Source organism: Coenobita brevimanus, chromosome 103, assembly GCF_032717465.1.
Source record: "Coenobita brevimanus isolate Jiangsu-jjx chromosome 103, ASM3271746v2, whole genome shotgun sequence".
Taxonomy (NCBI): Eukaryota; Metazoa; Arthropoda; class Malacostraca; order Decapoda; family Coenobitidae; genus Coenobita; species Coenobita brevimanus.
In genome coordinates this window covers 8,271,700-8,293,999 of record NC_137056.1, presented here as the reverse complement: position 1 = coordinate 8,293,999, position 22,300 = coordinate 8,271,700, and the positions used below count along the sequence as shown (strand labels likewise).

Sequence of the window (22,300 nt, the reverse complement as noted above, 5' to 3'; positions counted from 1 at the left end):
AGTTAAATCGGGGAAAGCCCCAGGAATTGATGGAGTGTGTGGTGAAATGCTGAAGCATGGGGGAGAGATAGTAGTAGAATAGATGTGGAAGATGTGCAGATTGGCCTGGGAGGAAGGTAGAGTCCCGGAGGATTGGAAGTCAGGTATAATTCCCTTGTAGAAAGGAAAAGGGGAAAAAGAAGTGTGTGGTAATCATAGGGGCATTTGTCTTCTTAGTATAATAGGAAAAGTGTATGGTAGGATACTTATTGACAGAGTTAGAGAAAGAACAGAGAAATTAGTTGGAGAAGAACAGGGAGGCTTTAGGAAGGGAAGAGGTTGTGTAGATCAGATATTCATTCTTAGATCTTTAGTGGAAAAGTTTCTAGAGAAGGGAAAGAAGTTGTATGCGGCTTTCATGGATTTGGAGAAAGCATATGACAGGGTGGATAGACAAGGATTGTGGAAAGTGTTAAGAATATATGGAGTAGATGGGAAGTTGTTGAATGCTGTGAAGAGTATGTACGATGGTGCAAAGGCTGCAGTGCGTGTGGATGGTGAACTAAGTGAATTTTTCTCTTTGAAAGTTGGTTTGAAACAGGGATGTGTCATGTCTCCATGGTTGTTCAATCTGTACATGGATGGGGTAATAAAAGAGGTACAAGGTAGGGTAGTGGATGTTGGAGTGGCCCTGGTGAGAGAGGATAGTGTTTGAAAACTCCCTGTACTGTTGTTTGCAGATGATACTGTGTTGTTGAGTGAAGACGAAGGGGAGCTGCAAGACTTGGTGGATGAGTTTGAGAGAGTGTGTAAGAAACGGAATCTGAAGGTGAATGTTGGGAAGAGTAAAGTGATGGTCTTTGAGAGAGGTGAAGTCAGTGAATGTACAGCGAGGTTAGATGGTGAGGAATTGGAAAATGTGAGTACATTTAAGTACTTGGGTAGTGTGATGAGTAAGGATGGAGGTTTGGAGGGTGAAGTGCTTGAAAGGGTACAGCAGGGAAGAAAGGTTGCTGGTTCTTTGAAAGCAGTGATAAGAAACAGGGAAGTGAGAATGGAAGTGAAAAAGTTACTGCATGACAGTATTGTGATACCAACTCTAACGTACGGAAGTGAAGCTTGGACGTTGTTGGAAGGACACAAGTCAAGAGTGAGAGCAGTGGAAATGAGTTTTTTAAGAGGAGCCTGTGGAGTCACATGGAGAGACAGGCTGACGAATGAGGATATAAAGGAGCATTGTGGTGTTGATGTGGATGTGATAGGAAGCGTTATGAGGAACACACTGAGGTGGTTTGGCCATGTGGAGAGGATGGAGGGTGAAAGACTGACGAAGAGACTGTATGTGAGTGAGGTGGAGGGGGGAAGAGGGAGGGGGAGGCCGAGGATGAGATGGAGGGATGGGGTGGAGAGGTATATGAGAGAGGGGGGTTTGAGTTGAGAGCAGGGCAGTGAAATGGCGGGGGACAGGGCGACTTAGAGGCGATTTGTTTGTGGCCACCCCAAACGGGATTGAGGCGTCTGGCAATAGATAGAGAGAAGTGTAGTGTGTACTGTGCATGTAGTTTGGTGTAGACAGTTAGAGAAATTTGTATGGCCTAAGGGATGAGGGACCGAATAGGGAGGCAGCCAGATTTCGAGTAACATGGAGAACCACCTTTTGCTGACCAAGGACGATGCATGCAAGCATGTTGGAGCCTTTATAAAGGATATGAAACATTATGAATTCCAGATTCTTTTACTGGTACTCACAACAGAGAAACCTCCCATTGTCTAAGGGCTAATCACTAACTCCCCTGTGAATTTCGTTAAGCTGTAGTATGACTATAATTGATGTTAACCCGTTTTAGTCATTTTTATATGCTTTACTGTGTGTACCCATAAAAGGTTCTTCAAAGTGGGAAGATGGGCAATTTTTGGAGTAGCTAAAGTATTGTAAGAAAGGAACATGATGAAAAGAGCAAAAAATTCAGCTTGAGTTACCAATTATCATTCCTTGTGGGGAGGGGGGAGTTGTAGCTATAATCTTCTTAATTTAACTTGGTCTAAAATTGCCATCAACCTGTCTTGAATGCTGAGCTGTAACTAGAGATTAAAATTAGAATGTGATGGTAGTCATGAAGTAGTGCTATGGAAAGGAAGTAGTCATAGTACAGTACAGTAGTGTCTTTTTCTGTCTTTGAACTACTTGACGTAAGCTCCAAAAAAACAAAAATCTGGGTTAAGGTGGCATAAAATAATTATAGTGAGACATTAGAGATCATCATCTCTGTATTTAATAAACTTATTAATCCCATGGTCTGAAATATACCAGACGTACAGTAAAATGGGGCTATTTGACTCACTTTTGTCTATTTTTCATTGTACTGAGGTTTGTAGTGCGATACTTGGGCACTTTAAAAGCTTTACTGTATGGGTAATGAAACCCAAACGATTCAACTTTATATGTGAAAAAGGGTTTTAACATAGAAAAGCAAAGAAAAGATATTTGAAAAATAAAAATAATGTTTATCAGCGCCTGGTGTGGGACAGTTGGTTTCGGTGGGAATTCCTTCTGTGAAACATTCAAATTTTTCATTTGAATTGCCCTGACCTTTGATGCTGTCTTGCCCAGAAATTGTCCCTTTGTTGTGTGCCTTCAGGAGACCAGCCTCTACGCTGCCCCTGCTTCAGTTTGAATTGAACCAGCCAGAAGTTCGGTTATATACTTTGATTGGTCCTCCATCAGTCCATGACTGCAGCAAGTGTTTAGCTTTGTAAACAACATATGAACTAAGGTGCCTTCCACTGGCAGTGATGGATTATATGATGGATGTTGAACTCTTCATCGTATTCATGATATGCTCCGCATGTTTTATACCACTCTGAAATATCTGGACCTTTCCTTAGGATCATTTTATGATGTTAGTTTCATTAAAGTTAATGATATTTGCAGAAGGTACTCCCCTAAGTGTCTGTCTGTCCGTCTGTCCGTCCGTCTCTCTCTCTCTCTCTCTCTCTCTCTCTCTCTCTCTCTCTCTCTCTCTCTCTCTCTAACACTGTGTCCGACTCTGGGCATAAGGCTTCACAGCCTGCTCCCAAGGCCCAGTAGTTCTCCTACCTACCATTCACCTCTACATGTCACCACTTTGGTGCTAACACCCACCATCCATATTGAATACATGCTAGGGCTGTCTCATACAGGACTGATGTACTGGTATTAGCAGGGATATTTTTACATGTCGGCAGGTCTTCTTGTAGATCAGTAAAGTCTGCTTTTGTATGAAATTCAAATTATTTAATTGTTCCCTGCCCCAGCTGGGATTCTTTCATGTGGCCACTAGGACTTCAGGCTGCCTCTCTACTGATTCAGCCACCACCTCCCCGTGGGAGATTATCTTTGAAGTCCGCGATGTAGTATCTACAGCTGTCCAGATAGTACTTCATGAAATTGCCCCAAAGTATCGAGTCATATTACCCCATTAGTCTAAAATCATATTTTATAATCGAAAGCAGCCAACTTACTTTGGTAGGTGGTTAAACATTACTAACACTTAGCTTGTTATTATATATCCAAGGAACAGCAGAGGAAACTGCAGTTAATGTCATAATTATGCTTGGAAATTGCAGCTCAAAAAATCTGAAATAACAGGAATCAGAAATTGACCACAGTTCACTTACCTTCAGCAAGCTATCCCCAAATTTCATTTACAGCATAAACTTAGTGATTGTAGAATTTAGTACCATATGAAAAAGTCAAATCTACCCCTATTTACACTGTCTGGACCACCTGAGTCTCACCCTCTATCTGTCTGTTGCCAGACCCCTTAATCCCATAATGGGTGGCCACAAACAAATCGCCTCCATGTTGCCCTGTCCCCCGCCAATTCACTGCCGTTCTCCCAGCTTACACCCTCCTCTCTCAAATACCTCTCCACTCCATCCCTCCATCTCATCCTTGGCCTTCTCCTCCCTCTCCTCCCCCCCTCCACCTCACTCACATACACTCTCCTCCTTAATCTCTCTCTCCATCCTCTCCACATGGGTAAACTACCTCAGTGTGTTTTTCCTGACGCATCCTGTCACATCCACATCCACAAAACAATGCTCCTTCACTTTCTCTTTTGTCAGTCTGTGTCTCCATGTGACTCCATATGCTTCTCTCAAATAACTCATTTCCACAGCTCTCACTCTTGACTTCTGTCCCTCCAACAAGGTCCAAGCTTCACTTCCATACGATAGAGTTGGTATCACACTATTGTCATGTAGTAACTTTTTCGCTTCCATGCTCACTTGCCTGTTTCTTATCACTGCTTTCAAGGAACCCCTTAATATGCTGAATAGACATGTTTCCGGGTCTGGGTAAACATGGCCAGTGCACTCTGCCATGTACTTAGAAGCTTACGGTATATATATCTTTTACTTTATCATTTGCACTGATCAAGACGTGATAACTTTAATTCTTTGTGGCTGGAGGGAAGCAGCCGCCATATTGGCGATGACGTCAGTGTTCACACTGCAGACGACGCTCCAATCCATCACACAATACTTTACCAGTAACAGTGATAATAGTTGTCATGATATTTACCAACATGGCCACCGTAGATCCAAACTACCCCCTTTAGGTATGTTGTGAAGGAATACTTTTCATGATGTAAATGGATGATACCTGTTAGGTACATAAATTGTAGTGAAATCAACTAGAAGTAGCTTACGATTACTCCATTCCCGAGCTGTGCTGATCGTACCTTGTGAGGTGGAAAATATTTAATGTATGGCGCACAGTATCAGTTCTGTGAGTTTATATTGGTATTATGGTCATGCATGTTTAATATTTGACCTCATCATTATTAGTTTTCTGAAAGAACAGTTTCAGTGAGTGACTGAACTTGATGGTAAAGTACCCTTTCAGGAGAGCGCGATGAGATACCAAATCAGCGGTCATTTACCAAATCAGCACTGAATTGGCACTTTTAATTGGTATAGGTTCATACACACGTACTGTAATCCCCGTACTATCCAGACGCCCACTTTCCGGACACCATACTTACCGGACATTGTGGGCCTGGACCTTCAGAACCCAAATATGGCCAAAAAAAGAAAAAATTCCCCTCAAAATCTGAATTTTTTCCCACCTGTAATTTGAAATTGTCACATGGCGCCAAACAGCTGTTTACACCATGGCCCCTTCACCCTTTCCTTCCTCCCCCCTCCCCCCTTCCCTGTCAGGGTTGCTATTTGGTATTTTTCATTACCAAATGTGGGCCAATTTGGTAATGAAAAATTCACTTGGTAATGAATCAGAATAATGCATTACCAAACAAATTTTTCACATGTATGAGCATACACAGGATGGAGATGGTGGATTGTATGCTCTCTCTGATTAATTTGCTAGCCTACATAGCGTGAAAATAATCAACATGCTGTTAATTATAAGGAGAATGATTACATGTATTTCCACCTGTATATATAATTAGTGAAGAATAAATGCTAGCTTTACGAATTTGGCAATGAAAAGTTAACTTTGGTAATGAAAATTGAGGAGTTTGGTAATGTGGGTGTTGCGATCTGGCAACTCAGTTTCCCCTTCACCAACAGTTACTGCCTAACTTCAATCATGAATAGAGGCTTATCGCAATGGATGCCACATGTGCTCGTTTTTTGTGAATAAACAGTGAATAAACTGCAATACCTCGCCACTAGACCACACAGGAATTTACAGTGTTGTGCAGTGTTAAGAAATTAGAATTTAGAGTGCAAAGGATTAACTGTGGAGTGCAAACTGGTGGTTGAAACTTGCGTGGTGCAGTTAACAGAATGTGCAGTGTTAAACAATCATAACTCACAGTGCAAAGAATTACTGTAAGTGCAGCACAACACTGGATTACTGTATGTGCTTCAAGAGCATTTTCACCATTGCCAAAGCCTTAGAGAATGCGGCCACAGACATGCAGTAAGTACCCTGGCTGAGGTACATGCACTTCTAATTCCTCATTCTTTGGTTCCTCTTCATTTATTTCATGCTTTTTGTCCATTATTGGTGTGAATAGGGTCTTGAATAGGTTTAAATAGGTGCTATGCATGTCCAGTAGGGAGTTATTTAAGTGGCTTTCAAAGTTAGGCTGGGTTAGGGTCCTTAAGTACAAGTCCAGGAGACTGGGGCCCACTATCCAGATGGGACCACTTTCCGGACATGCCTTTGGCTCTATTATGTCGGATAATAGAAGGATTACTGTAATTAGCTGAAATCCGGTCAAATTTGTGTGTTTAATAGAACTGTTCATAAAAAATCCAGATTCAGAGCTGAAATGCGCTACCTTTAGCTCAACAACTTACCTTGGCAGACTTCTGGTTTGTATAAATAGTAATTTAACATGCAAATACACATATCTGCATTGAAAATCAGTACTGTACACTCACTACTTTTGTGCCTAATTGGTACCGCAATTGTGGCGCAAAACTCTGTCTATCTATCTATTGCCAGATGCCATAATCCCGCAAGGGGTGGCCATTGCCTTTGAATTATTTGTTTTCAAACTTGTGAAATTCGTACGTATACTTGACACGTAATAAGTCGTAATTGGTTCCGGGGTCAGCCACCTCATTCCCTCTTAGCTACCCATTAATGACACAATACCCCTTCTGTAAATTAGATACAGTTACTCAGACATATAATATATTACTGAACAAAGAATTTACTAACATTGACACTTAGGCTGAACTGCTTGATGGGGCTTGAAGATGAGTTCCGAGGCTGTGAGCAGTGGTTAGTTACCACCTGCCCCCTCACTGCTCCCCACCACCACTGTTGAGTCCCCCACACCACCACTTCCCGATGCTTCAACATCAAAGTCCTCAAAATCCAGTGGGAGCTCATCAAGCTCCCCAATGTCATCAATGTCCTTGTCCACAACACCTTCGTCCTCCACAGCCAGTATGTTCTCCAAAGCCTGGGCTTGTTGAGTACGAGAGGACAGGAACAATGTTATCAGAGTCTGATGATGTGCATAAACTCTGGCGTTGAAAAGATCCTTGTAATTAGCCAGAAGTCTATGCGCCATCGGGAGGAAGATATCCCTGATCTCTGTCCTCCCATCACATTCCTCAATTTGCTCTTTCAAACGAGCAGTGGTTGCCAGCAAGTCTATGATTTGGCAAGATGTTGGCTCACCTGGTGGGACAGGTAAGGGTTCTTCCTGAACTTCGTTGTCATTGACTTGTTCGTCTGTTTCCAACATCTCTTCAGTGGTCGGTTCAGGCTGCCGTCTTGCACATCAGCGAACCCTGGTGCTGGGATAGAGCGAACTGCCTCAACCGTTTCTCGGAGAACAGTTTCTTCCCACTGCCTGTGCTCACCAACCTCGGTAGTAGGAAACAGTGGCTTCCAAGCATGATGCACTGTTGCAGTGTTCACACTTTTCCAAGCATCGATGATTCTGTCAACAGCATTTCTTATGCTTAACTTCTGCCAGAACGCATGGACAGTGGTAACTTCACGAGTGAGGGGTTCTGTGGTGTAGGTTCCCGCACTGCCAGACGAGGATGGTGAGATGGTAGTGGAGGGTCCAGCAGGTGAGGAACCATCAAAATGAATGTCAACATCTACTTGAATTCGCTGAAGCTCCTCCAGAGAATCTGTCTCTTGATGTAGGTCAGTATAGAGGCCTTTGTAGTACAGCAGCTTCACATTACAGATGATCTCCTGGTCAAGTGGCTGTAGTAGGGATGTGGTGTTCGGTGGGAGGAACACTACCTCCACATTAAGGTGATGACCAACTAGTAACTTAGAATGGCCAGGTGCATTATCCAGGAGTACACTACCTCCACATTAGGGTGATGACCAACTGGTAACTTAGAATGGCCAGGTGCATTATCCAGGAGTAAAAGAATCTTAAAGTCCATTTTCTTTTTTTTTTAACAATAAGCCATAGCATCAAGGACAAAATGTTTGTTGAACCAGTCCATGGTAATGGGTATTGTCACTCATGCTGTGGGATTGGAGGTCCAGTAAACATTTAACTTGGACATATCTGCGTGTTTGTAAGCCCTGGGGCTGGCTGCTGTGTGCACCACTAAAGGCTTCATCATGCAAACACCTGTTGCGTTGCAGGTAAACAGCACTGTCACTCGGTTTTTTGATGCTTTCACACCCTTGGCTTGTTTCTCCTGAGTGGCGATGTACGTCGTTTTCGGGGCTCTTTTCCAAAAAAGCCCGTTTTGGTGCAGTTGAACACTTGATCCATGGTGTAACCACCCTGTGCAACAATGTTTTGCAAGACTGCAAGAAAATTCTTCGCAGTTTCAGTGTCACCGGAGCCAGCTTCACCCTGATACACAGAAAATTTCACCTTGCAATCTCTTTTGAAAGCGTTGATCCAACCAGTGGATGCACGGAAGGGAGGTGGGTTGTCGGTTCGTTCTTTTCATGCAACAGCCTGGTAATAGAGACATGCCTGGTTCCTCATCTCAGCCCCAGAGATGCTCACGGTTTCTCCTGGCCACCCACTCCCTCAGATAATGTTCAGTCACAAGAGAAGGAGTCTGTTTCTTTTGGAGGTTAAACTAAATGCACATCCAGTCGAGAAACGGAAAAATAAATTCACGCTAGCACTCACTGCATCACGGTTCTTTTTAATTGAACGCACTGTTGATTCTGGGCGGTTAAACTTCTTCACAATATCACATGCTCTAGCACCACTGTCCTGCATGGCTAGTTTACCACGCTTTTCTTCCAGAGAGTATTTCTTTTTACTCACATCTTTACGGTACTCCCGGGTACCCTTGCCTCTCCTTGAATCCTTAGCGTTGTGGTCACTCATTATGTAATCGTGAAACGTGTTACACAACATGTGAACTAGAGACTCGAGAGATTGTCCTGTGAGTGTAAGATCACAACACAAAGTGGTGTGGGATATGATGTCACAAACATAGCAACAGTGGCTCAAAACAAGTGACTGTGGAGATGCAGGGGCTTGCGAAAATCATAGGAAAATCGCGAGACTCCTAGGAAAAAAAATTCCCTTGCCATTGCGAAACGAAATTTCGCGAGTATACTGTATATCATGAAAATAGTTAGTGTACTGTATTTGTGCAAAATAGAAGTCTATCAAGGCATGTTGGCGATCTAAAGTAGAAATACTCGCTAACCTTGACACGTTTTCGCTCTGAATCTTAATTTCTATTAAAAGTTAAACTAAGCACAGTTTTTTGACTGAATTTCAGATAATAATTAGGTGTGTATGAACCTATATGGTGAAGAAAATAGTATTTTCACAACAGTAAAGACTGCATTGGGAACTTCCGACGAGCATCCAGCCACCACTGCTTTCGTTTGTTGTCATTGGCTGGTACTATCTATCTATCTATCTATCTATCTATAGCCCGACGCCCTAATCCCGCAAAGGGTGGCCGCAGACAAAACGCCTCCAGGTCACTCTGTCACCCACCATTTGACTCCCCTCCCCCCAACTCACCCCCCCCTCCCTCATATACCTCTCAACTCCATCCCTCCACCTCATCCTCGGTCTACCCCTCCCTCTCCCTCCCTTCACCGCACCTACATACACCCTCTTAGTCAGTCTTTCATTCTCCATCCTCTCCACATGTCCAAACCACCTCAGTGTATTTCTCCTAATCTTTTCAACCACATCCACATCTACCCCACAACGTTCCTTCACTTCTTCATTCGTCAACCTGTCCCTCCACGTCACGCCACATGCTCCTCTCAAGTAACTCATTTCCACTGCTCTCACTCTTGACTTGTTCCCTTCTTGCAATGTCCACGCCTCGCTTCCATAAGTCAGGGTAGGGATCACAATACCATCATGCAGTGACTTCTTAACTTCCATACTCACCTCCCTATTTCTCATCACTGCTTTCAGTGTACCAACAACCTTCCTTCCCTGCTGTACCCTTTCATTTACTTCATCCCCCAAAGTTCCATCCTTACTCATCACACTACCCAAGTACTTGAATGCACTCACATTCTCCATATCCTCACCATCCAACCTCACTGCACACTCTGTGACTTCATTCCTCTCAAACACCATAACTTTACTTTTGTTTACATTAACTTTCAGCTTCCTCCTCCTACACACTGTCCCAAATTCATTCACCAAACCTTGCAACTCCCATTCATCTTCACTCAACAATACTGTATCATCAGCAAACAGCAACACCGGAAGCTTCCAAATCTCACCCTCATTCATTAGGGCCACCCCCACATCCACTGCCCTACCTTGAACCTCCTTTACAACCCCATCCATATATATATTAAACAGCCATGGAGACATTACACACCCCTGTTTCAGTCCCACATTGAGATCAAAGAACTCACTCAGCTCACCATCCACTCGCACCGTAGCCCTAGCTCCCTCATACATACTCTTCACAGTACTCAACAATTTCCCCTCCACTCCATATATTCTTAATACCTTCCACATACCTTGCCTATCTATTCTGTCATAAGCTTTCTCCAAGTCCATGAAGGCAGCATACACTTTCCTTCCCTTCTCTAGATACTTCTCCACTAAACATCTTAGAACAAATATCTGGTCTACACACCCTTTTCCCTTCCTAAAGCCCCCTTGTTCTTCTCCAACTAGCTCCTCTGTCATATGCCTAACCCTATCAATGAGTATTCTACCATATATTTTACCAGTCACACTAAGAAGGCAAATACCCCTATGGTTACCACATACTTCTCTCTCCCCTTTTCCTTTGTACAGAGGAACAATTATACCTGATTGGCTGGTACACAGAGGAATAATTTCCCAGGTGTGCATTTGTCTGTGCACTTACACATCGGAATGAAACACTATCAGTTATTCCTCTTGTCATTGGGCATTCTTGGAGGTCAGAAATAAGCACAGTGTATGCACGCTAAACGTAAACAAAGTCGACTATGCTGCCTCAGTGTGAGTAGTGATGTCACAACCAGTCAGGGGCCGTTTCAGAGTCACGTGATTTTTCAGCTACTTTGTCAGTGATTTTTTCATGTATCTGCACAACTTGGGGGGAAAAAATGGTTGACATAGTAATTTTCTGCATATTTTTTTCCTATACAAGTATCTTTTTTAAAACAAATTTTGACCAGAAACTCATCTGTTGCCCCAGGCGAGTCAAATAGCCCTGTTTTAAATTATACAGTAGAACCTCACCATACCAGTTGAGGGGAAGACCAGTCCGATAATGCCAATAATCTGGGAAATCTGATGATCCCCCCCTGAAGTGGGATTTCAAGCACATAATGGAAAATAAATGAGTAAAGCAGCATATTCATGTACAGTAATACCCTGATATACGATACCCCTAGATGCGATGCCCCGGCTTAACAGTGAGGGTAGAAATACCACCATACCCCATGTAACGATGGCCATATCCCGGTTTAACGATGGGTTTTGATTTTTTTTACTGATTTTGATGATATCTGAGACTAAAATTATATGTTTAGGTTGATTTATAAAAAGTTTTTAGACTTAAATTAATGTGTTTTAGCCATAGGTGGGGTGAACATTGTCATTTTGGGGTACAGTTTACTAAGTCTGATTTTTTTCCAGACATATTTGATGATTTTCAGATTTTGTTTGTTGATTTTAGTGAGTTATTTACAGGTGTTAGGCTTGGGTTAGCTTCTTTTACAGCTGTTAGGCCATTTAGATTGGCTTTAAACTTGTTTTTGGGCTCATTTGATTGGGTTTAAGACTTGTTTGAGGGGGGAAACCCAAGGCTGAAAAACGCATCCCATTACTTTACATGTTAAAACTACCCCGATATATGATACCCCACCTAACGATGGGTTTTTACCTAAACAATTGCATCGTTAAACAGGGGTCTACCTGTACTAGAAATGAAAACTACAGTATATCCATTTTACACTAACTTCACGTATAATTTCATACCCTGGTCCTCCCCAGCCTAGCCCAAGTGGATGGGAGAACTGCTCTCAGCATTGTTAACTGTGTTCTGAATCACCCAGCTTGTGGGGAGGATCTGGTAAGCCTGCATCATACCCTGCATGTAACGGATAGTACAGTAAAACCTCGATATAATGGACTTCAATAGAATGGAATTCACTTTTATCAGACTTGAGGAGCTACTAGACTAAATTCTTATATATCAGAAAAAGTCTGATAAAGCCAGAAGCAGTCCAGATTGCCTGACCACTTCAGCTATGTTCACCACAATAAGATAAATAAAAGACATTTTTATCAGTGTACATTACAGTATTATTATATATATTATACCATTTGATTAATGTAGTGAAACACAGTACAATATCGCAATGGTAGTCAAAACAGTTTAAAAACCGTTCATACCATCCGGACTAATGTCTGATGTATCGGAAAGTGTCTGGGTTAGCAGGGGGAAGTCCAGATGTCGCTTTTATCGGAATTTCGCACATTTCGGAATGGTATGGGCCCCAATTAGTCCGTTATAGTGAGGTCTTACTGTACAGTCATCCCTTAACATCTGCAGTTTTAACATACATGGTTTTGAATATCCGCGGATGGCTACAGAAAAAAAAAATTATCCTGTTGAACTCTGCTGACACTGTAACATTACCCCAGGCACAGTTCGTGGCTGTTTTAGTACAGTAATGGAATTATCTAGTGAATGAAATATACTGTAACACTTTTCCTTTTGGAGGGAGCAGGGATGAGCACAGTAGTCACAAGATGCCATGCAGGAGTACACTGTTCATTATTTTTACCTTTTGTGTTCTTGTATTAAATAAAGTAGTTGTTTAGTGCTCTTGTATTAAATAAAGTGGTTGTAAACATGCACATAGGGTTTTTCTTTAGTTATATAAGGAAATGGGGGGTCCAGAAGTGCTTTTAAGGGGGGGCAGCATATATCCACGGATTTTTAACATTCTCAGGTGTCTCTGTTACCTTACGCTCGCGAATGTTGAGGGATGACTGTATACATTAAGTGCAGAAAAGTTTCCAGTGGGCCCAGAGTTGTCAGGTTGGTTTGCATGGTTTTTCCCATTTAGTGGATGGTATCTGATGTGTGCGATGGATTGTCCAGGGCCCTCAGAGTGTCCGTAATTCTGATATCCAGTCTAGTGGGGTGTGAGGATTTACTGTACTTTGCTTGATGCATATTGTGAGTACCGTAACCCTCATGTTATTGGAGATGCATTTCTTTTCTTTATTACTGTTTGAAGATTACAAATACCTGTACAATGCTACACCATTTGAGTTGGTGCTGAAAAGGAGTCTACATGTGGTGACAATATATATCCTGGGTGAAGCAAAGCAATTTCCTGCATCCCGCCACAAGGAAGGACCCCGGTTCAGTCCTGGAGAGGCAGTGTCTCTCAGAAGGTGCACTGGTTCCTGCGTGGTGTATGTACTGTACTGTACAGTACCTATAGGGTGGCCCTACAAAAGGATTCAGTTACCTGTGGTTGATGGGTCTGCTCAGCAAGACAGACTAGGGTTAAGCAACAGCAGTAAGAGTAGATGACCACCCTACATCCTTGGCAGGATTACATGGTCAAATAACTCCCAGTCAACCTATTTCATGTAGCTGTCCTAATGTTGATTAGAATGGGAGTAAAGGGAGAAAGCATATGACAGGGTGTATAGACAAGGATTGTGGAAAGTATTAAGAATATATGGAGTAGATGGGAAGTTGTTGAATGCTGTGAAGAGTCTGTATGAGGGTGCTAAGGCTGCAGTGCATGTGGATAGTGAACTGAGTGGATTTTTCTGCTTGAAGGTTGAATTGAAACAGGAATGTGTCATGTCTCCATGGTTGTTCAGTCTGTATTGGGATGGGGTTATAAAAGAGATACAAGGTAGGGAAGTGGATGTTGGAGTGGCCCTAATGGAAAGGGCAGTGTTTGGAAACTCCCTGTACTGTTGTGTGAGGTTGGATGAGGAGGAAATGGAAAATGTGAGTACATTTAAGTACTTGGGTAGTGTGATGAGTAAGGGTGGAAGTTTAGAGGGTGAAGTGCTTGAATGTGTACAACAAGGAAGAAAGGTTGCTGGTTCCTTGAAAGCAGTGATAAGAAACAGGGAAGTGAGCATGGAAGTGAAAAAGCTACTACATGACAGTACTGTGATACCAACTCTAACATATGGAAGTGATGATTGGACGTTGTTGGAGGGACAGAAGTCAAGAGTGAGAGCAGTGGAAGTGAGTTATTTGAGAGGAGCCTTTGGAGTCACATGGAGAGACAGACTGACAGATGAAGAAGTGAAGGAGCATTGTGGTGTGGATGTGGATGTGATAGGAAGTGTTAGGAGAAACACATTGAGGTGGTTTGGCCATATGGGGAGGATGGAAAGTGAGAGACTGATGAGGAGAGTGTATATGAGTGAGGTGGAAGAGGGGAGAGGGAGGGGAGGCCAAGGTTGAGATGGAGGGATGGAGTGGAGAGGTATATGAGAGAGGGGGGTGTGAGCAGGGAGCAGCGCATTGAAATGGCGGGGGACAGGGCAACGTAGAGGCAATTTGTTTGTGGCCACCCCTTACAGGATTAAGGCGTCTGGCAGGTAGATAGATAGATAGTACTGTATTGTTTACTATAGTATGTAACTTAGTTGTACAGTAAGTCCTTGTTATGTTGTCTTATTTAACATTCTTTTTACCTTGAATTCCTCAGTAAGCACTGAAAAGATTAACTGTTCAAGTTGATTGTACTTGTAATGCTTATATGCCAATTTCCCACAATTTACAGTACCAGCCGTATGGAAAGAGTTATTTTGAAAGACTCCCATGACATAAGGAGGACTTGCCATACTGTACTTAACGTTCCATCAAACCTGTGGAATTATACATTATCAATTACATGACTTAGTGGTAGGTGGTGGTGACCATCATCCACTCACTTGATGTAGTGCTGCCTACTTCTTCCTTAGCCTTTATCATTCTTTTTCTGTGCCTGCCCTCCTCTCTTCCTATTTCTCCCATCTTTCCTGTCACTACTTAATGCTTTTCTTTCCGTTACAGGTAGCTTTACAGTGAGTGACAAGCCAAATGGTTTCCTGTAAGCCAAGAAACCATTTACAACGTTGGGTGGTAACCATATAACCAAACCATACGTGCTCCCTACTTGTCAAGTGGGTTTGTGGAGGGTTAGTGCCCCTCCCTGTAAAACAAGTAACTCAGAGTCAAATGGCCACCCCGTACGGGATTATGGTGTCTGGCAATAGAGAGATAGATAGAATTACATGACTGATCCACAGGAGTACACCATGACTGAGCACTTCCGAGTCTCTGGGATGTACTGGGGCATCACGGCTATGGACTTGCTCTCTCAGCTGCACCAGATGAACCGTAGTGAGATCATGGACTTTGTACGCCAGTGTCAGGACAAAGCCTCAGGTGGCTTCTCTCCCAGTGCTGGACATGACCCACACCTTCTCTACACTCTCAGTGCTATACAGGTAAAATCTGATGTAGGACACAGTTTACTAGGCCAGGCTAGACTGAATTAGGACATGATCTGCATCTTGACTACACACTCATTGCTATACAGGTTTGATTTTATTAGACAAAGCTAGACTGTGTTAGGTTTATTTTAGCTTGACAAAAATAGGCCTGGTTAGGTGGTTGACCAGCTGACTAATTTCACGTATCCTCACTATTCTTTAGGTAGGGTTAAATAATGTTCCAGGATCATAAAACCTACTTCACATTTAAAGTGAATTAATGACGGAGGATTGTTATGATTTAACTGTATTACTTTCAAGTGCATTTCATTATTCCTGTCTTTATACTTTAAGAGAATTATTTGTGCATAATATTCATTGTAGCCACATGTACCAGTATGTGCAAAAAATCACTGATCCAAGATTCCTTCGGAAGGAGAGTGGTAGCAAGAATTAACTCTTCCCCATGTGGATGAAGTATGAATGGGAGGGGTGCCTGTAATGAAAGTAATGTTTGAGTAGCAAAACATTACAATGACTTACAAGTAATCAATATTAATGAGCAAGATAAAATCATATGCAAGCTTATGAAAGGATGTACAGTGGGGCACCAATTTTCACGCCTAATTGGGTCCAAAAATAATGCGCAAAAGTGGAATTAGCGAAAGTTGGGGCATTGTCTTTATGGCAAAAAGGCTAATTGGTTCCCGGTTATCCTAAAGTAACATCAGATTTTCATTTTCACTTGCAATACAGTACATCAAATCACTATTGTACATTGCATTGTGAGATACAAACAATAAAAACTGTACAGTACACATTATATGAGGAGAAACATACCACAGAGACCAGGTTGAGGTTTCTTCACTCCAACACGATACTCTCTTTTAGCCTTGGCCTTTCCTCCCGACTTTGAATGTCCCGGCCACTTTTTATCACCACCACTACCTCCCGGCCCTCCCCCCACACCACCAGGCTCTCCCCCCACACCACCAGGCTCTCCCCCCACACCACCAGGCCCTTTCCCCACACTACCAGGTATAGTAGAGGCCATTGAACTGTGAGAATCCAACACAATGGAGCTAGCACGCTCGTACACAATGGCGGGAATGGGTGGACAGAGTGTTGACATGACATCATTCAAGATGGCGGTGGGTTGCGGGCGGGCGGTGCAGGAAATTCAAAGTTCAAAATATTGTCCCAAACCCAAAATTTGTGCACAAAAATTGATTTTTTTCAAGCGAAAGTGGAAGTTAGGGAATATTTGGTGCATGCCGCGAAAGTGGATTCCGCGAATCCTGCTGTAGCAAAAGTTGGTTCACTACTGTACTACATGCACTCACTTTAAAAGTCAACCACTGCTTGGGTTTTGAACCTTATGCTCAGTATAAGAAGGCTGTAAGACAACTACATTGCCACTATGACTCAGTCATTATTGTTATCATCCAATCTTAATTTCCCATGATCCTTTAGTGCCAGATGATCTGTGCTGTCTGGCACTTGGTTTTCATTCACATACTAACTCCCATGACCCTATTTGATGGCAACATGTAGAGTAATGATGATTTCTAGAGGAAGGCCATTTGGTAGTTTTTGGGACATGTACTTTATTAGAATAGAGAAAAAAAAACTCCAGGTTCACTCTTCCTTGCCCCATCCTTCATAAGTGTTACTGGAGGGATGTGTCTGCATGCAACACAGGAGTTTTGTCATGGGTCTGCCACATCCATTTTGCAGATACAAATAGGGAGATGGATGTCCAGTTCTCTGTTTTTACCTTATTTTGTCACTTTCTGTGGCACAGACAATATGCAGTATGTTTAGTTTTCATTCTTCCTTTTCCCCTGAGAAAATTTGGTCACCAGAAAATATGCAAGTTGCAATCTAAACTATAGTAGACAGTAATGATTCTCAGAGGCGTGGTAGGTGGTGGTGACCATCATCCACTCAGTTGATATAGTGCTGCCAACTTCTTCCTTCACCTTTATCATTCATTTTCATGTCAGCCCACATCTCTTCCTGTTTCTTCCATCTTTGCTGTCATTCTTTTTTTTTTTACTCCTCTTTCCTTTTCAGGTGGCCTTACATTGAGTGACAAGCCAAATGGTTTCCTGTAAGCCAGGAAATCATTTACAGTGCTGGGTGGTAACCATATAACTAACACATACTTGTTCCCTAATGTGTCAACAAATGGGTTGGCGGAGGGTTGGTGTCCCTCCCTGTAAAACAACTACAGTATTCCTTCAGCTATCCAGATGGCCACTATCTGGACCATCCATTATCCAGATGCTGTGATCTAGCTGTTCAGAACCATTATTTGGACGTTTTTCCATTTCATCCTGACAAAGTGCTTGCATCCAGGTGGAAATTATGGCCCCCCATGTTTTTTAGGGTCGTGGTGATTGTCTGCCTGTGGCTGATTGGTCTGGTTGACCAAAATTATTGCTTGGCTGTAGTTTTTTAAGTCTGCTTGACAAGATATAGTAGTGTAAAACACCAGGAATAAGTGTTGTACAATGTACTGTAGTGGCCTTTAACAGTGACTTTCAAATTTAGGGTATGTACACAGGGTGGGCAGGGGAAAAGTCCACTGTCCGAACGGAGCCACTATGCGGACATGTCTTTGGCTCTATTATGTCGGATAATCAAGGGATTACTGTATCTCAAAGTCAAATGGCCACACCTTACGGGATTATGGTGTCTGGCTATAGATAGAGGCAGTGGCTGAACCGGTATGAGAGATGGCCTGCTGTCCAAATGGACCCAGGCTTGAATCCTGGCTGGGGCAGGGAGCAGTTTGAGGATTTGAATTTCATAAAAGCAGATTTTACTGATCTCTCCAAAATGGTTTGGTAGTATTTGTGCCAGAGCAACAACCCAAAAGTCATTAGCATATAACTTACTGAAAACAAAAAACACCTGAATTGCTCAGCCAATTTAAAATTGCTTGAAACCATGCTAAAGCAGTGATAAATGTTACTGAATCAGACTTCCTTCACAACTAAGCATCCAAATTATTAAACAGGTTTCAGTCCTAATGACAATTGAATATTCTCTCCATATTTTCAATAATAACTTTAACAAGTCATTACCCATTCCTCCACTAATATCTTCAGATGGTAACATTACTAATGATCCACGTGGTAAAGCAAACATCCTTGCCGATACATTTGCCAGTAATTCTACTTTAGAGGAAGTCAGCCAGAACATTGCTGTACTAGAACTTGAGTCTCTAGAAATTGCTGCACTTAAGACACACTAGTAAAATCCATCCAAGACAATTTACCAACTAACTAAGCTCCAGGTCCATATGGAATTCCTACTGTTGTTTTGGAAAAGTGTTCCCCTGAACTTCATCCTGTACTGGCTAAATTATCCAGACTGCATACGTGCTTCTACATTTCCTGATTCTTGGCAGGAAGCCAATATCCACCAACTTCCGAAGAAGGGAAGTTCCTCTGACCCCTCTGATTTCGGACCAATAGCTATCATGTCTTCTTTTGGTAAAGTATTTAAGATTGTAATTAATAAGCACATAGTTAGGCATCTTGAATCCAACAACTTAATAAGTGATAGACAGTATGGTTTTTGTCACAAAAAATCCACCATTGATATACTCAGTCTCCTGACTCTCACCATCCATCAGTCAGTTGACCAACATGGAGAAACTCATGCCATAGCCCTTGATATTTCTAAAGCTTTTGACAGTGTGGCATCGTTCTCTGCTGTCCAAACTCCCTTGCTGTGGTCTAGTGTCTTTTGTTCCTCTGATTTCCTCATATCTGAGCGACAGAAAGATAAGAGTTAAAGTAGATGATGTATATTCCAGTTTCCACTCGATTAATGCTGGCATGCCACAAGGATCAGTTTTGACTCCAACCCTATTCCTAATTATTATTAATGATCTCGTATCTGTCACCCATAATCCGATCCATTCATATGCAGATATCACTTCACTGTTCATTCACATTTAAACACCTATTCACAAAGTTCAATATCTCTAACTCACAACTCAGTACAGCAATCTCCCTAAATCAAGACTTATCTAGGATCACTGAATGAGGACAAAATAACATTATCTCATTTAATGCTAATCCCTCCATCCATCCATCATCCAATCCTATGTTTTCCCATGAGTAGTGCAGGAACCTGGGGGTTGGCAAGTTGGTCTTGACATTTAAGATGAGAGTGACCAGCCTCACTCATCTCTGAGTTACGTGAGCAATAAACCCCAACCACCCCATGGATCTAAACATACATAGGCTCAATCCGATTGGAGCACCTTAATTACCCACTAAATCACCAGGTGCCATAATTTGGTTATATGGTTACCACCTAGCATAGTAAATGGTTTCCTGGTGTACAGGAAACCATTTGGCTTGTCGCTTAGTGTAGAGTCACCTGTAGACAGAAGGAAGAAAAAAGAATGAAGGAAATAAAGACAGAAGAGGGAGTGTAAATACTGTATTTGGCTTGTCACTCGGTGTAGAGTCACCAATAGGCAGAAGGAAGAGGAAAGAAAGAAGGAAAGAAAGGCAGAAGAGGGAGTGTAAAGTCATATATAGGAAGAAGAAAGTGGAAAGAATGAAGGAAAGAAAGACAGAAGAGGAACGAAAGAAGAGATTAAAGGGCTGATACCGAAAGCAGCCGTACATCAAGTGACTGGATGGTGAACACCCCAACATACCACGTTAGTGCTAGTAAAACCAAATATATCCAATTTACTTATAGAAAGATACTGTATTTCTTGATTCCTATACAGGTATACCCCAGTTTAACGATGCAGTTGGTTAACCCCTAAAACGCGGATCGTCGCTTTTGCGACGGTCGGCCCAAAGGGCAAGACGGCGGGTCGTCGCGTTTGCAATTTGAGTTAATTTTGAATAACCGCGGGCAAGCAGGCTCAAGCTGGTATTGTCTCTCAGTCCCGCCACCCGTGAGCTACTTTTAGCACACTTGACCTTTGTATTACTGACCTCGGTTGTTGCCAAGTCTCATTTTTTTTACCCACGGACGCACTGATGCGCGGCCCTCCCTCGTCGTGCGATATGGCAACGCGCGGATGGCTGATACGTGTCAATCTGCGCCGTCATCTCGCAAGCACTTTTTGCTATTGGGAAACGCTTGTTTCCCCAGTTGTCACACTGTCATTTTTTCGCGCGGTTTGCCCCAGATTAGCGTCAGTCCACACAAATCTGCCACGGTGACACCATGTCAGGCTCTAGCTCTTCTAGTTCCGTGCCTTCTAGCCCTCCAAAAAAGGGTTTTGTTACCTCTACGCCCTTCAAAACTTTACAAGTGACTACCAAGGGGCTAAGTGACTCGGCCATAGCATCTGAACTGTTGAAAGCCTCTATGGACTACGGCAGTGACGTGGGTGTTTTGTCTAGCCTGGCTGAATCAGAGACACAATCGAGTGCTGATTCAGCCCCTGAAGTGATGATTTCTGTGCCCGAGGAAACTGTGACTGTGCCCAGCACCTCTACAGGGAAGGCCCCGGTGAAAAGGGGCCTCGAATATGGAAAGGGAGAGAAAAGGAAGAGGAGCGGAGACAGCAGTGCACCGCCATTGTCCACTACGCCACGCCACACCACCGCAAGCCCACCACGTTCTCCCAGCCCTCTTCTCTCGTCCTCCTCGTCTGCTGTCCTGTCTCCTGAGTCATCGGAGTCTCCATCACCACCGAGAAAGGGAAGTAGACGAGCAATGTTACGTATGAGAGGTTATCGTAGGCCTAGTGTTCGTGTGAGTAAAGTTAAGTCCCCTAGGCTAACTCCCACTAGGCAACTCAGGAGTCACGCCACCGCGGGTGACCTTGACCCAAGCGATAATCTCCCTCCAGCCACCACCACCACCACCACAACACCAACACGGCCTGGGATAACCTCTCCCTTACCTACTATTGCCCAGCCTGCCTCACCCACTCCCACACGACCTGCCTCACCCCCCGCCGCCCCAAGCACCTCCCAGCCTAGGCAGGGAACTTTAGATGCTTTTGTGTGGTCAGAGGGATCAGATTTTGTGCCTGAAGATCTGCCCTTTGATGAAAGTGAGTGTGGACTTCAGGCTGACTTCCCTGTGGACGACGATGGTGAATGTGTTGACTACCTGTTGGCCTTCCTTGACGACGAGGTTATGGAGCACATCTGTACCGAGACCAACAGGTACGAGGGGTAATGTGCGCCAATTCGCGAAGAAGAAGGTGAGGCTGCAACGCCATCCACGTCGCGGATGGCATCATGGGTGCCTTTGACGATCCGCGAGCTTTTTGTATTTATTGCCTTGATGTTGCTTATGCCACACAACTGGAAGCATAAGTTGGAAGAGTACTGGGGTTCCGACGAGCTGTGCCCAACACCAATATTCAATAAATACATGAGCCGCGATCGTTTTAGGCAGCTGATGACTTATCTTCACTTCGCGAATAATGATGAGCCTTCCCAAACTGACCCATTATGGAAAGTGAGGGGAATCCTGAACATGATCAAAGATAAGTTTACGAGGTTCTTGCGCCCTTTCAAGAAAGTCGTGATTGACGAGTCTTTGGTATTGTTCAGGGGCCGTCTTCGGTTCGTCCAGTACATTCCAAGCAAACGCCACCGCTTTGGAATCAAGTTTTTCATGCTGTGCGACTGCAAGACGGGGTTCATCCTTGACTTCGTCATCTACACCGCCAGCAATGTCGACTTGGATAAGACTGACCCCCTTGGATTCTCTGGTTCTGTGGTGAAAGTGCTTTTGGAAAAGTACTTTGGCGAGAATCATGTCCTGTATACGGACAATTATTATACAGCTCCAAAACTCGCCAAGTACCTTTCTGAACACGGCGTCGGCTCCTGTGGCACTGTCAGAAGTAACAGGGCACATTACCCTGCCTTCCCAGAGGCTGAAAAGTCAAAGCGGGGAGACGTGCACCTGAAGAAATCTGACAAGATGCTTGCGATCAGGTGGCATGA

At 43.3% G+C, this 22,300-nt stretch overlaps 1 protein-coding gene across 1 annotated transcript in view; it reads left to right on the top strand.

The window, feature by feature from the left end:
* Nucleotides 1-22,300, top strand: part of RabGGTb (geranylgeranyl transferase type-2 subunit beta) — an 88,919-nt gene that overhangs the window by 33,499 nt on the left and 33,120 nt on the right. The window contains exon 3 of the mRNA XM_080284938.1: nucleotides 15,159-15,359. Coding sequence (XP_080141064.1) covers nucleotides 15,159-15,359 — 201 coding nt within the window. The remainder of the gene's footprint in view (nucleotides 1-15,158; nucleotides 15,360-22,300) is intronic.